This window comes from Leopardus geoffroyi, chromosome C1 (assembly GCF_018350155.1).
Source record: "Leopardus geoffroyi isolate Oge1 chromosome C1, O.geoffroyi_Oge1_pat1.0, whole genome shotgun sequence".
In the NCBI taxonomy this organism is placed as follows: domain Eukaryota; kingdom Metazoa; phylum Chordata; class Mammalia; order Carnivora; family Felidae; genus Leopardus; species Leopardus geoffroyi.
In genome coordinates, this window is record NC_059328.1 from 82,643,995 (window position 1) to 82,657,917 (window position 13,923).

General features: G+C 37.6%; 1 protein-coding gene across 1 annotated transcript in view; it reads right to left on the bottom strand.

The window, feature by feature from the left end:
- DPYD (dihydropyrimidine dehydrogenase) overlaps positions 1-13,923 on the bottom strand; it is an 852,446-nt gene that overhangs the window by 23,603 nt on the left and 814,920 nt on the right. The window contains exon 21 of the mRNA XM_045478381.1: positions 4,389-4,532. Coding sequence (XP_045334337.1) covers positions 4,389-4,532 — 144 coding nt within the window. The remainder of the gene's footprint in view (positions 1-4,388; positions 4,533-13,923) is intronic.

Below are 13,923 nucleotides of genomic sequence, written 5' to 3' on the forward strand. Positions count from 1 at the left end.
TGGCTTTATGAAGAAGAGGTCATGAAGTGTCCAGGGCCTGGCACTTCAACAAGTGTCTCGTGTGTGCTCTGTTGTTGTGTTTTGGCTGTTCTATCCTTCAGATCAGTCATCTGCCAAGGTTCTCCTTGCCTGAAGTGGGCAGTGTTTGGTTCTTGACCAGAGTGTGGTGTGTTTGAACTGGGTACACTCTGGTCTGCTCATTAAATGAAAACTAGAATTGAAACTCTGCAGAACTCTTTGGTTGGGAGACATGGTGTGGCCAGGGGTTTCTGCTGGGCCCACCGCACTGGGACTAAGATGAACTTGACCAAGAAGGGCAGTACTTGCAGAGCACGGGGGAGTGGGACCTGATGTAAGCAATTTAGGCAGCCAATGTTGGCACTGTGCTGTGTACTGCAGGTGGTTCTGTATTTATACTGAGGGGCAGGGGAGGGAAATGGCACCAGCCAGCTCCTTTGTCCCCAGAGAGGAGTCTCCATGCTTGCTGCTCTCAGGGAAGTACTCTGAGAAGAGCAAGTAATCTCCCCCTCTGTGTGTCCCAGGTGTTTTTCAGATCAGTTTCCATGATGTCTGCTTCCAGGTTGTTAACCTGCCTTCTCTCCAGGAGCAGCATGGTGCCCTCTAGGCTCTAACAGGTTACTTCCAAAAAATTAACAGTAAATTTATATTATACAATATTATTGGGGCGCCTGGGTGGCTCAGTCAGTTAAGCGTCCGACTTCAGCTCAGGTCATGATCTCGCAGTTCGTGAGTTCAAGCCCCGCGTCGGGCTCTGTGTTGATAGCTCGGAGCCTGGGGCCTGCTTCAGAATCTGTGTCTCCCTCTCTCTCTCTGCCGCCCCCCACTCATGCTCTGTCTCTCTCTGTCTCTCAATAATAAATAAATGTTAAAAAAATTGTAAAATACTATTAAAACATTATTTTGATATAAAAGTGCTATATAAATTATCGTGAAGTTTTTATGTAAAATATAAGAACATTCCATATTTATTTTAATATATTATATTTAGATATAAGAAGGACTAGTATTTTATAAATCTAAATTTTAATAATGATTAAGTAGGCTTAGGGGCAATTTTTATATTCATCTTTGTGATGTAACATTAGAAAAAACTAAACAAATGAAACTACAGAGTGTTGGGGAGGGGAATTTAACTTCTTTGCCCAGTAGTCTCATTTTATAGGTCTCCTATTTCATATTTTCCCTCAATCAAGTGATTAGTAATACAACTATGACAAAATGCATGTGCTTAAAATTCCTTTACTAAATGTTCTCATTATTCCATGTTGATGTTCATCTTTCATGATCTAAATCTAGGAATATTCCATACATTTTCTAGAATGGATCCAAACTTGTATAGTTCCTATTATAAGTCAATCTTTTGAATATCCTAACCCAGCTATTCTCAATTTCATTTCCATCACCCATTCTACCAATAATTACTATGTGACTTGGCAAAATTATTTAATTTTTCATTGTTCCTCAATTTTATTATCTGTAAAATGAATATAGAGATAGTATCTATCCCAGGTATTGTGAAGATTAAATGAGATAAAACATGTATAGCATTTGGAACATTATAGGCACATTAGAGCTACTCGTTGCCACATGCTTCCATGGATGCTTCCAGGAGATAAACTTTCTCTCCTACATTAGTAAACCATACTAGAATATTGGAGGATGAATTATATAACTAAAAATACAGTCATACATTCACATACACACACAATATCATGACTCTAGAAGTCAGGAGTCATCTGAAACTGGGGATCTCTCTGGGGACAGGAACAGATCTCTGTATCTTCCTTCTTCCTGTAAAACATATGCTCCCCCTACAGTATAGGAAGCCTTATAGAAAACAAGATAAAGTGAGAAGTCATTATTTTAACAAATGTGATTCCTCACTTTCCAAAAAGATAGTTGCTTTTATAACTAGTGAAAATGCTATCCTCAACAAAACAAACAAAAAAGACCAACCCACAATTATCAGCTACCATTACGGTTTTTGAAAAATGTTTATTCATTAATTCTGAGAGAGAGAGAGAGAGAGAGCAGGGGAGGGGCAGAGAGAGAGGTAGAGAGAATCCCAAGCAGGCTCCATAATGAGCTTGGAGCCCAACGCGGGCTCAATCTCACAACTGTGAGATCATGACTTGAGCCAACTCATGAGTTGGCCACTTAACCGACTGAACCACTCAGGCACTCCACCATTATGTTATTTGAAAGGTCACACCATCTTCCTAGAAATGACAACAGGTAGAAGGGGTATGATACCCTGAGGAGAAGCCAAGGTAGTGGAAAATCCATTGGACATTGTGAAAATCTACCATGGCAGTCCTTTATTACACGAGCACTATTATGGTCTTAGATGCTGGGAAGATGGTATCTACCATGTCTTAAAGCTTATGCAATGAACACCAGGGATACTTTAATTTGGATAACCTAAAATAAATAAACTTAGGAGAGGAATATAAACCTGTACTGTTTTTAATAATACTCCTTATCCCTCCTGGATACTAAAAAAATGTTTACTTACTTTCCTGACTTCCCATTTCTTTGGTTTATTTAATTCTGCTGAGTTTGATATTTTATTTGGATTAGTGATTGATCAGCTTGAATTCAACTATAATAAGTTTTTTTCTTTGTTCTGTTTTTGTCTTGCTTCTAGGTTATCACTATATTCCCTGAAGGAATAGAAGGCTAGAAAAGGTCAAAATGTTTTCATAATCACCTTGCACTTCTTTTCTCTCAAATATAAATAATATATTTCTTTTGATTTTTTATACATAAGGAAGAGATGATTTCTTACATTTAATTCAAATTAATTTAGAAGAGAGACAGAAGTGGGACAATTCTCACTTAACCCCAAATCATATAATAATCATAGCCAAACACAGGGAGGGGGAAGCTTGTGAAGAGCTGAAGGATCTGGTCTTCTCTCTATCATCAGTGTCCAGTTCATTCTTTTAGTAGCACACAAATAATGCAAAGGAAACAGCTTAAGGAGTATATGGGGATATTCTGCTGTTAAATGTCCCACGCATTCACTTTATTTGGAATTATGGTATTGAAGTGCTGGTAGAATTTGTGTTCATGTACTTCTGTATTTCCTTTCAGAACTTTGAATCACCTAAATTTTGTAAGAGCGAGTGTAAACCCCACTGTGTTTGACATAGGACATATTTCTCTCTCTCTCTCTCTCTTTCTGAGGTAGAGGGAATTTTTAAGTGTTCCAATTCCCAGCTGACAACTAAAGATGAATTTCTGGGAGGTTCCCCTGAGAGGTCCTGAGAAAAAGCTTTCCAGCTGATGCCTCAAACAGAAAATGGAAATGTAGGAGTATATTGTCATTAAATATGGAAGAAAAGTTTCAGTAACTGAAGCCACATTCAGTGATGGTGATTTCAGAGGGAATGTGGTCCTGTAACTCCTATAACACTCCCTTTTCTTTCATTAAGACAATTCCATCTTGGGCAAGGTGGGCAGGAAGGAAGTAGGTGTGCTATGACAGGGCAATCTCTGTAGTGATGGACATCTTGTATCTGAACCGTGGTGGTTGAAAGAGGAATCTACACGTGTGGTGGAATTACACAGAAGTAAACACACTGATGCACACATACAGACATGCACACACAAATAAGGAATTTAAAAAATCTGAATAAGATCAGTAGATTGTATCTGTGTCATTATCCTGGTTGTGATATCCGCAACATGTTACCATTGGGGAAACTGAGTAAAAGTTAAACAAGACCCTTCTGTATTATTTCATATGACTATAGTATGTGAACCTGCCTCTCTCTCAAAATAAGAAGTTCAAAGCTACATTTTGTTCTTTCTGTCTAATCTTGTTCTCTGCTATGAATTCCTTGTGCTGCTCAAGATAAGGTCCAAAACTTGGGCAGTTTCTAAAAGGAAAACATGCAAATACACCTACAATTCTACTTTAATGATAATTCTTGCTGTTACTCAGAAACTAATCTCTTGAGACCCCATTTGTACAGGCTTTCCAGAGATTGAACTACACAAAATTTGTCCAAATTGATATTACATTGCATATTAATCATTCAGTTGTATTGTATGGCTAACATATCTCTTGGATTTAATTGTAGATGAAGATAATTTTAAAATGACTATGAGAAGACAAAGAATTCATCTTAATATTTCCTGGCCTATTTAATACATATAGAAATACCCACGAAACATGTATGTGATGACAGTACTCTAAAAAGTATAAAATGTACAAACAAAAGAGGCTCTCCTATCACCATAGGTAGATTTTTGAAAACTTTCAGTGTATTTTTTAAAAAATAAGTGAAACATTTAAACAGCAAATAAACACCTGAGCTGTATGGTATATTTAATTAGTATATATGTAGCTTAATTTTTACCTTGATGGTAGGAATAGGCTTTCTGGGGATAAAAGGCTTTCTCTCAAGTGGCGGAAAAGCTGCATTTTGTTCTTTCTGTCTAATCTTGTTCTCTGCTATGATTTCCTTGCGCCGCTCAAGATAAGGTCCAAAACTTGGCAGTTTCTAAAAGGAATACATGCAAATAAGAAAGCATATTAGCTCATGGAAGAGAAAAATGTGAGGATATTAACATATAAATATTACCAACAAACAAATGTGTGTTTGGAGATTGTTTCTTATATACTGTAACAAGGTCTTCATTTATTCAAGAATCACTAGTCTTCTAGGTTTCAGATTCCATTAATTACTAAAAAGAACTTAAGAGCAGAACACCTCTACCAAGTATATATGTATTAAATATACAAATGTTAATTAAAATACATTGCTAAATGGAATAAAGTTCACAATGGTAAGCCAAATTCATTCACTTTAAACAATAGCTATTAGTTAGACCATTTGTTTGGTTCATATAGACAGAAGGTAAAACCTATTGATGTTTTTTTCCTCTTCATCAGGTTTTTAGCACAATATAGACACAGCCATAGTCCCTGACAAATGCTTTTGTCAATAGCAAAGGTACTTTGCCAAAGTTCTAATCTGTATCTCTATTTTATTGTGTTCAAATTCTTACTACATTCTCTTTAAAGGCTGTAACTAATGTTGATTGCAATTTACTGGAATAGCTGAAAAACAAAATGGTAAAAGTATTGATTTCTCTGTACAGAAAATAAATTTTATTTTGCATGAAGAGGGCAAAAAATAGAAATGAAAAGCAGAGGAAATATCATAGTGCTTAAACAAACTCCATCAGTATTCAAAATCACATCATGGAGCTTTAAAATCTCAAGGTTATTCAACTGTACTTTACCAAGTTCATTTAGAAAGATACCTGGGTGTCATGAAAAAATGCTAAGTGGTTTCAAGTTAACACGAATATGCCCTCATACTATTCATTATCCTACAATTATTTCCTCTCCACTTTGTCCTTCTCCTCTTCTAGAACCTTTGATCTTCACTTTTACTGACACACAATGCTGGTGATAGACACCACTGAATCCCAAATGTTCCGTGTCTGCCTGTAACCTGGAATTGCTAGGTCTCTTTTCTAAGACTGTAAAAACACCCTTTCTCCTCTCTCTCTCTCTTACAAAATAAAGCCCATTTATCTAGCTGATGGAGGCTTGGAAAACTACAGCACTCCAAGGTCATCCTGATTTCTGACCTAGAAAATACTTTGGTGAAAATTCACACTTGTTTTGAAACACTGGCCTCCACTTGCCAGGTTGCATAATGCCCCTGGAAAATGAGTTCTCCAGTCCTTTAGAGATATTAGTAGGGTAGGTAAACTAAACTTAACCCATGTTTCAATTCAGCCAAACTGCCACAGAAAATTTATATTAGCAGAACATATTTATGTGGAAATATCTAAGATTGTTACTTCTATTATCAATTTGCTATAATTATGTCAACAAGTCAAGCAAATGGAAGTAATGCTATGAATGCCAAATTAATTTATATACAATTAAGCTAGAACTATATACTTCATCTCTATACCTCAATGCTTTCCTAAATTACAATATTTAATTATTTCATAAATATGAAATAATATGATGAAGGGACAGAATATACTGTATCTATTTTACCATAAAATATGTGATGCCATCTTGTTAGCACAAAATAAAAGACGATAAATCCACAGCATTTATCACATACGTAAGCCCTTTTAATGTAGAAAAGATAATGCTTGTTTGAAATGTCCTCTTATGAAATAACCTTTTCCTGGGGCAGATGAGGTGTTAGGGATTATACTTGATGCCAAAGAAATGCCCCTGGGGTTCTGGTAACACCGCATAAGGTGGTAAATGCATGTCCACATGACATAGTTTTGTTGTTTTTTTTTTTTTAAGTATTTAATGTTTATTTATTTTTGAGGGAGGGGGAGAGAGAGAGAGACAAAGTGCTAGTGGGGGAGAGGCAGACAGAGAGGGAAACACAGAATCTGAAGCAGGAACCAGGCTATGAGCTGTCAGCACAGAGCCGAATGTGAGGCTCGAATTCACAGACTGCAAGATCATGACCTGAGCTGAAGTCAGATGCCTAACTGACTGAGCCACCCAGGCACCCCACATGACATAGTTCTTGTTGGACTATCACTCTCTCCACACTTCTCTTACATACCAAGGGCACCGAAATCCTAATCTTGTATTCTTGAAGATTATCAAAAATCCTTAAATGTTGAAACAAGTGACCTCTGTTTCTAGCAGGTCTCTTGTGGTGGCAAGCTCAATGAAACTTTGAACCATTATTCCGATTCCCTGATTGGGTCTTACCTTACTCAACCGAATCTAACTCCATCTAAGAGTTCTATACATGTTATTCAAAAGAAATAATTCCTGGAACCTTTTTGATCTATCTTCTTTTAACCATAAACCAGAGGAGATTTTTTTCTTCCATTTATATTATTCTTTATCCAAAGGGAGAGAAATAAAGTAGTTAACTTTAAACTGTGATACTTTCAAATTGCTCCAATGATGGTAATAATAATAACAACAACAATAATAATATTTAAAAATCCCTTGGTGCTGAGCAGAATACAGCCTAAGTAAACATCTACCAGCATTATATTTTCTATAATTTTTTTTTGCAGTGGTTGACCACATGTTTAAATTATGTTGCCTTTCTATAGCTAACAGGGCTATCATTATAACATTCTGTTCTTTTATAGTTAGTCCTAAGGAGAGGCTCTCAATATAACATAAAGTTTCTTATAGGATTTTCTTTGTGTGTTAGTTAGAAGAATCAATGGAAAAGAAGGAAAACTGTTGCCAATTCTTTCTTTAAATTGAAAGCACACCCACACACGGTTATCAGTGACGGCCCCCTCAACCTTCCACCATTCATCTCCAAGTCAAATTGGTCCATTTGTGTGTAGCTTCTCACTGCCATATGGAAATCCTAGAAGTGAGGTGTAGTACCAACTTCCAAAACATCAAAGCTGCCATAGTGACTTTGCTTTCTGGAAATTAGTATGAGAAAGTTTAGCGCTTTTTACAAAATTACTCTGTGATGTATGATGATGCCTCTACCATATGTGGATACTGAGCATTTTAAGAGTTAAACTTTCTGAAAATACAAAAGATCCATTCTCTCCTGTACCAGATGACCACCTTTACATATTCTACGTTTAGGCATACATTTCTGTTCTGATCTTGCCAAAAAAAAAAAAAAAAATCAAATAAACAAAAACCAGCAAAAAGCAAAATAAAACTAAGAAATAGTGAAGGTGAATGCACAGTTGCATAGTTGGCCGCTGTGTATGTGCGTAATCAGTGATGATTAATAAAGCATTTAGTTCAAATCTCTGCCTGAACATATAGTTAATTGATTTCCTATTGCAGGAGGAGAGGCAGCAGAGCCTGACAGAGCCAGCAGCAGGAGCTTTTCCTCTTCATTCATTATTTTCCTACAGAAAAAGTTGTAGCCCGCAGTAACCCAAAGTGAGAGGTTTTGAGCGTCATGCTATATTTCTTAAACAAAGAAAAAACTTCTTTAGGACTATCAAAAGCTGCTTTGTAACTGATGAACTGAACAAAGCTCAGAAATGGTATGATTTTTGTTTCAATACTTTCTCCAGGGATTCATCACTGATGAATTTGTTCTCACCAGAAAAGCTAAATCCTACTCATTTAAAGATAACAGTATCTCACATGAAAACTGTCTCTATCCAGATATAAAAAGCATTACATTGCCGATAGAAAAGTGACAACATAATGAATCAACAATGGTATCTTAAGCCAGCAAAGCTTTAAGGTAAAGAAGTCTATTTGGATTATAATTTATTCATGGATCAATCTAAAGGTAATTGAGCATATTATGAAGTAGAAAAGGGTTCTTGTTTCTAATAGAAGCAGGTACTGGTATCTTCCAGTTTAAATTGCGTAATTTTTATGAGAACGGCAGCAAGTTGGCTAATAGCACTGGTGGATAGTACTATAATGGATCAACTCTATTTTCCTAATCATAGTGTCTTATCTGATGGGAAACAATAACAGCACAGTAAGTAGTCACTTTGATATCCAAATGGTAATAAGTTAAAAGATAAAAGGATTTCAGGTTTATACTGGGCGCAATATACATATATATGTATATATACGTACACATATATATAAACACACACACCATATACTAAGTACAATATATATATCACACTCAGCATAAACCTGAAATCCAAATATATATGTGTATATACACATAATATATATAGTATATATGTAAAATTGTTTGTGCATGTGTGCAAATGTATACACTGACGGACCAAGAAATAAGTTAAATGTAAAGGATATATGTTTCACAACTATCTAAGAATTGACTTTTTTTTTTTTTACAAAAAACATGTTCACATATGACTTGGTTACACTATTATTTTTCCATTTATTCAACAAATACAATATCAAATGCCAGCTCTGGACCAGGAACTGTCCTGTACTACATTAAAGGTTCAAGGTTCAATAATTTCCATATGTACACTCATCATTGTTATTAATTTCATAAGTACCTCTTGCCATTCATGACAGTCTAGTGTCATATTGAATTATATATTAAGTATTCCTGGTTACTGTAGTTATCTAAAGGAATGATATACCAAATGGTTTTTCATGGAAAACCGTTTGATCTCAATCAAATGACCATTAATTGGAGAGAAAAAGGAAAATAAAACTTCAGAGTTAATCTTAAAAAACAAAAAAAAACAAAACTCCAGAAGGCAATGGGATACTTTTTAGATACTTAAAATATGAAATTTGGTGAACAACTGCTGGGAGCATGGGTTCTCTCAGTGTGTTTCTAAAATACCTTAATTTCAACCACTGTGAGCTCAGCATGATGCAAGATGGGAGACTAGGTGAGAGGTCTCTGTTTTGTTCTGTCTGAATTCAGCTACTTTTCTTCTTCCCTTCTCTCAATTACAAGAGTAAGCAATTGCTTACATTTGACCCTGATTTCTATTTCAAAATTTGTTTTAGCATGGCTTAAAGTCAGAAACTCAGATTTTTCCCATGAGTAACTGGCATGTAATACTTAATCGCTGATATAACAGTAAACATTTTTTCATGATATTATCAAATGTGGACAGTGGAAAACAATAAGCAGGCAAAGAGAAAAGGACCATCTACATATTATCATAATACTACATGGTGCCCAATGGTGTAAACGGGGACACTGGAGTTGGACATGCAAAGCATATGAAATTAATGAAGTATAACTATTAGTTTGATCTGATAAATTTAAGAGTGCAACTTTTTTTTTTTTTTTAATTTTTTTTTTTTTCAACGTTTATTTATTTTTGGAACAGAGAGACAGAGCATGAACGGGGGAGGGGCAGAGAGAGGGAGACACAGAATCGGAAACAGGCTCCAGGCTCTGAGCCATCAGCCCAGAGCCCGACGCGGGGCTCGAACTCACGGACCGCGAGATCATGACCTGGCTGAAGTCGGACGCTTAACCGACTGCGCCACCCAGGCGCCCCAAGAGTGCAACTTTTGATAAACTATCTGATGTCTGAATCAGTCAAAAGCAATAATAGTTCATGCTTCTTAGCAAAAGAAGAAAGCCAGCATTTGCATAGTGGTTAGGGAACTGGTTTAGAAGTCAAATTTGCATTAAAATCACAGTTTTACACTTACTAGCTGTGTGACTATGAGCCAATTACTTAACCATTCTGCTACTAACTTTCCTTATCAATGAAATGAGAATGACAGTATCTAACACACGATGTTGGTATAAGCATTAGATGGAATAACATTTGCAAAGTGCATGCCTGCCAATTTATTCCCATAAGCCTTAACTGCTTATATTGCATTGCGTACCATGCTCTGTATTTCCATGTTGGCTCATACATCCCCTCTGCTGGGGAAGCCCCTGCCAGTCTTTTTCATCGGGTACAGGACTATTTGGCATTGTAGCCTCAGCTTGGGTTTCATAGCATCTAAGTATCTCCTTAACTGACTCCCTTCCCAACAGTGTTAGGGGCCCCTCACAGTGCTCCAGAATACTCTGGGCATTCTTTAACTTCTGCACCTGCTGCATTTTCTGCCTTATCGCTATTAGCCTATGCCTCCATCATCCCCGCTTGAGGTCCTAGAGAGTTAGTTTTTGATCCAGCACATAATAGGTGTACAATATGTTTTGAAACTTAACCAATCAATAAATGAATATCTTGAATGTATTTTAACAATTCTGCTGGTTATTTAAAATGTCAGACAACCTGAAACAATTACTTTCAGAAAGAAATTATATAAATAGGTCCATTTAATATTAAAATTATATGAAGTAAAACATACCTTACTTATTCAACAGCTGTGATTCATAAATTCAAAGACATTTATAAAGTGCCAGCCAGACCTTGAAAGGTATTTATAAAAGACAATCTGTGACCTTAAAGAACCTATAGTTAATAACAATCACAGTACCCTGAGACAAGGGCTGAGGCAGAGGGGACACAGGATGCTAGATGTGCAATGACAGTGTGTACCTAACCCAGGCTGATGGGTCAGAGCTTTTCTAGAAGAGGTGACATCTGAGCTAAGTTTTGAAGGATAGGTTGGCAAATGGTGAAGATGGAGGTGTGAGGGTCAGGAAGGGGGAAGAGAACCCTCCAGGTGGGAGAAACACCAGAGGGAGAAGGGTCCCACTTTGGAAGAGGTCTTGGAGAGCCAGCCGACTGCTAACCCTGTGCTCTCTGTTTAGTAAGATACAGGAGAGTGAGGAGTTTCCGCTGTGAAGGGGAAGCAGAGCACATTTTGTTGTGAGGAGATAACATCAGAATGTATGTTAGGGAGAATGTCAATCAAGAGAAGAAAATCTAACATTAATGGAATGCTAACAAAGGAAGAAGGAGGTAAGACCTGCTTTTGGCCACAGAGTGCAGGTGCTGGGGCCACAGAGACAAGTAGGAGGTGCTTCTTTTTAAAAGCAGTTTATGGCCTTGAGAGGAAGACTGACTCATGGTCTTTGAAAGTGAGGTGAGAAAATTATTATTTTCTGCTGAAATATTTAAATGATGCCTATCAGCTTCCTCTAAAGAAACAAACTTCACTGTTTAAAGTGGTAAGTTAATTTTTTTTTAATGTTTATTCATTTTTGAGAGAGAGACGGACAGAGAGGAAGCAGGGGAGGGGCAGAGAGAGAGAGGGAGACACAGAATCTGAAGCAGGCTCCAGGCTCTGAGCTGTTAGCAGAGAGCCTGATGTGGGACTCAAACCCACAAACTGCAAGATCATGACCTGAGCCGAAGTTGGACACTTAGCTGCTTCATTGACTGAGCCACCGGGCACCGCAAAGCGGTAACTTTTAAAATAGTACCTTTAGCTTGGAGCTTGGGAGATTATGCCCTGTGGCATGATTTAGGAGAAACAAAAACAAAGAGATGGCCAAACTAATATGCAGGAGGAATGCAGAATTCTGAAGCAGGGGTAGAAGAGAGATCGGGGAGAGGGTGGGGGAAAGAGAAAAAGAGAAGGAAGAGGGAGGGACAGAAAGGAAGCAGAGCCTGATGGTATGAGGGCTGGAGGACTTTTATAAAGAGGAAGAGCTAATATTCAATGTCAAGCTGTCTGTGTTGCTGCAATTGAAATCCTCCTCTCCGACCCTTAAAACTTAAATAAGTCTCCTACATACTTATATGACTTAGAGAGAAATTTGGAAGAAAATCAGCAAAATAGGCTTGAGTTTCATGGTTGGGTTGGCATATAGCTCAAAGAATAGGAACCAACAAGAAGTAAGATTGAGGGAGATGCAGAATTCCATGAGAGGGGAAATTTATAGCCGGAAGTGACCTAGAGAACATAATCTCCAGGGATTTTGTAGCAATTTCCAGAAGGACGGGACTGAGTGATTTCAGCTTACATCTGGGTTCTCTAGGTAGTTTTAAGGGAGAATACAATAAGTAGAGAAACAGATGCGCAAACAGTTTGATGTAACCCTGATCCAAATGAGCAATTAATTCCAGCTAAGAGATTAAGGAAGACTTTCTAGTGAAGGAGGAATTTAAACTGTGATGAAAGATTATAAAAGGAAGAAATAGTATGTGGTGCTGGAAAGAGATGAGAAAGATAAACGAATGGATGAGTAAAGGCATGAAAGTTTAAAAAAAAACACAGGATGAACTCATTCTTATAAAGCTAAAATATGGCATGTGACTGGGGGAGTAGCAGTGGATACAGCTGGGAAATTTTTTTTTTCAATATATGAAATTTATTGTCAAATTGGTTTCCATACAACACCCAGTGCTCATCCCCAAAGGTGCCCTCCTCAATACCCATCACCCACCCTCCCCTCCCTCCCACCCCCCATCAACCCTCAGTTTGTTCTCAGCTTTTAACAGTCTCTTATGCTTTGGCTCTCTCCCACTCTAACCTCTTTTTTTTTTTTTTTTTTCCTTCCCCTCCCCCATGGGTTTCTGTTAAGTTTCTCAGGATGCACATAAGAGTGAAAACATATGGTATCTGTCTTTCTCTGTATGGCTTATTTCACTTAGCATCACACTCTCCAGTTCCATCCACGTTGCTACAAAGGGCCATATTTCATTCTTTCTCGTTGCCACGTAGTACTCCATTGTGTATATAAACCACAATTTCTTTATCCATTCATCAGTTGATGGACATTTAGGCTCTTTCCACAATTTGGCTATTGTTGAGAGTGCTACAGCAGGGAAATCTATGGAGGGCTCTGAATTCTGGGCACAGCAGTTTGGATTTTTGTTCTTTAGGGTGTAGGGAAACACCGGATCTTTACAATATGTGTAGATCCCTATGGTAGCAGAATGTAGATCCCTATGGTGGTTTACGGGAAGGTACTTGTGGTAGAAAGAAGATAATGATCCAGAAGGTTGAGAGATGGGATTCTGGTAGAAGCCAGAAAGTGAATAGATGAACTACAATTTTTTTGTTTTGTTTTGTTTTAAGAGTCTATGGCACTCTGGAAAATAAAGAACAAATAATGACCATGAACCCCGACCCCAAGAGTCCAACACCGATCTTCACTCCCACAATGCCCTCTGACTGCTTCATCCCTACTCTGACAGTGACTTCTGCCCGAAACCACCCAGCTGTCATTCTTTATGACACAGAACACTTCTCTAACAGACCTCTCTCTCTCTACCTCTTTGCAGCTCTTCTTTCCGCAAATGACCCCTCCTCTCTCACCATCCCTTGCTCAGTCAGAATCTCAAACACTTTCAAAATCACATAAGGACTTGTGTTAACTGGTGGCTGCATAAGCTGTGAGCTGCAAAAGAGTTACTTCTCAGTCAAAATGAACATGAAATAATGTTGGTGGGAAACTGGGCAAGGGTTAAATAGTCACTCTGCAGGATGCTTGCTTGTATTCTGTAGAAATGAAGTGGGGAGAAACCTTGGGGAAAATCAACTTCCTCAACAACAGCTGTAATGAGAGGTGATCAGAAGTTCTATGAAGGAAGGACTTGCATTGCCATCACTATCTTCATCAAAATCAGCAC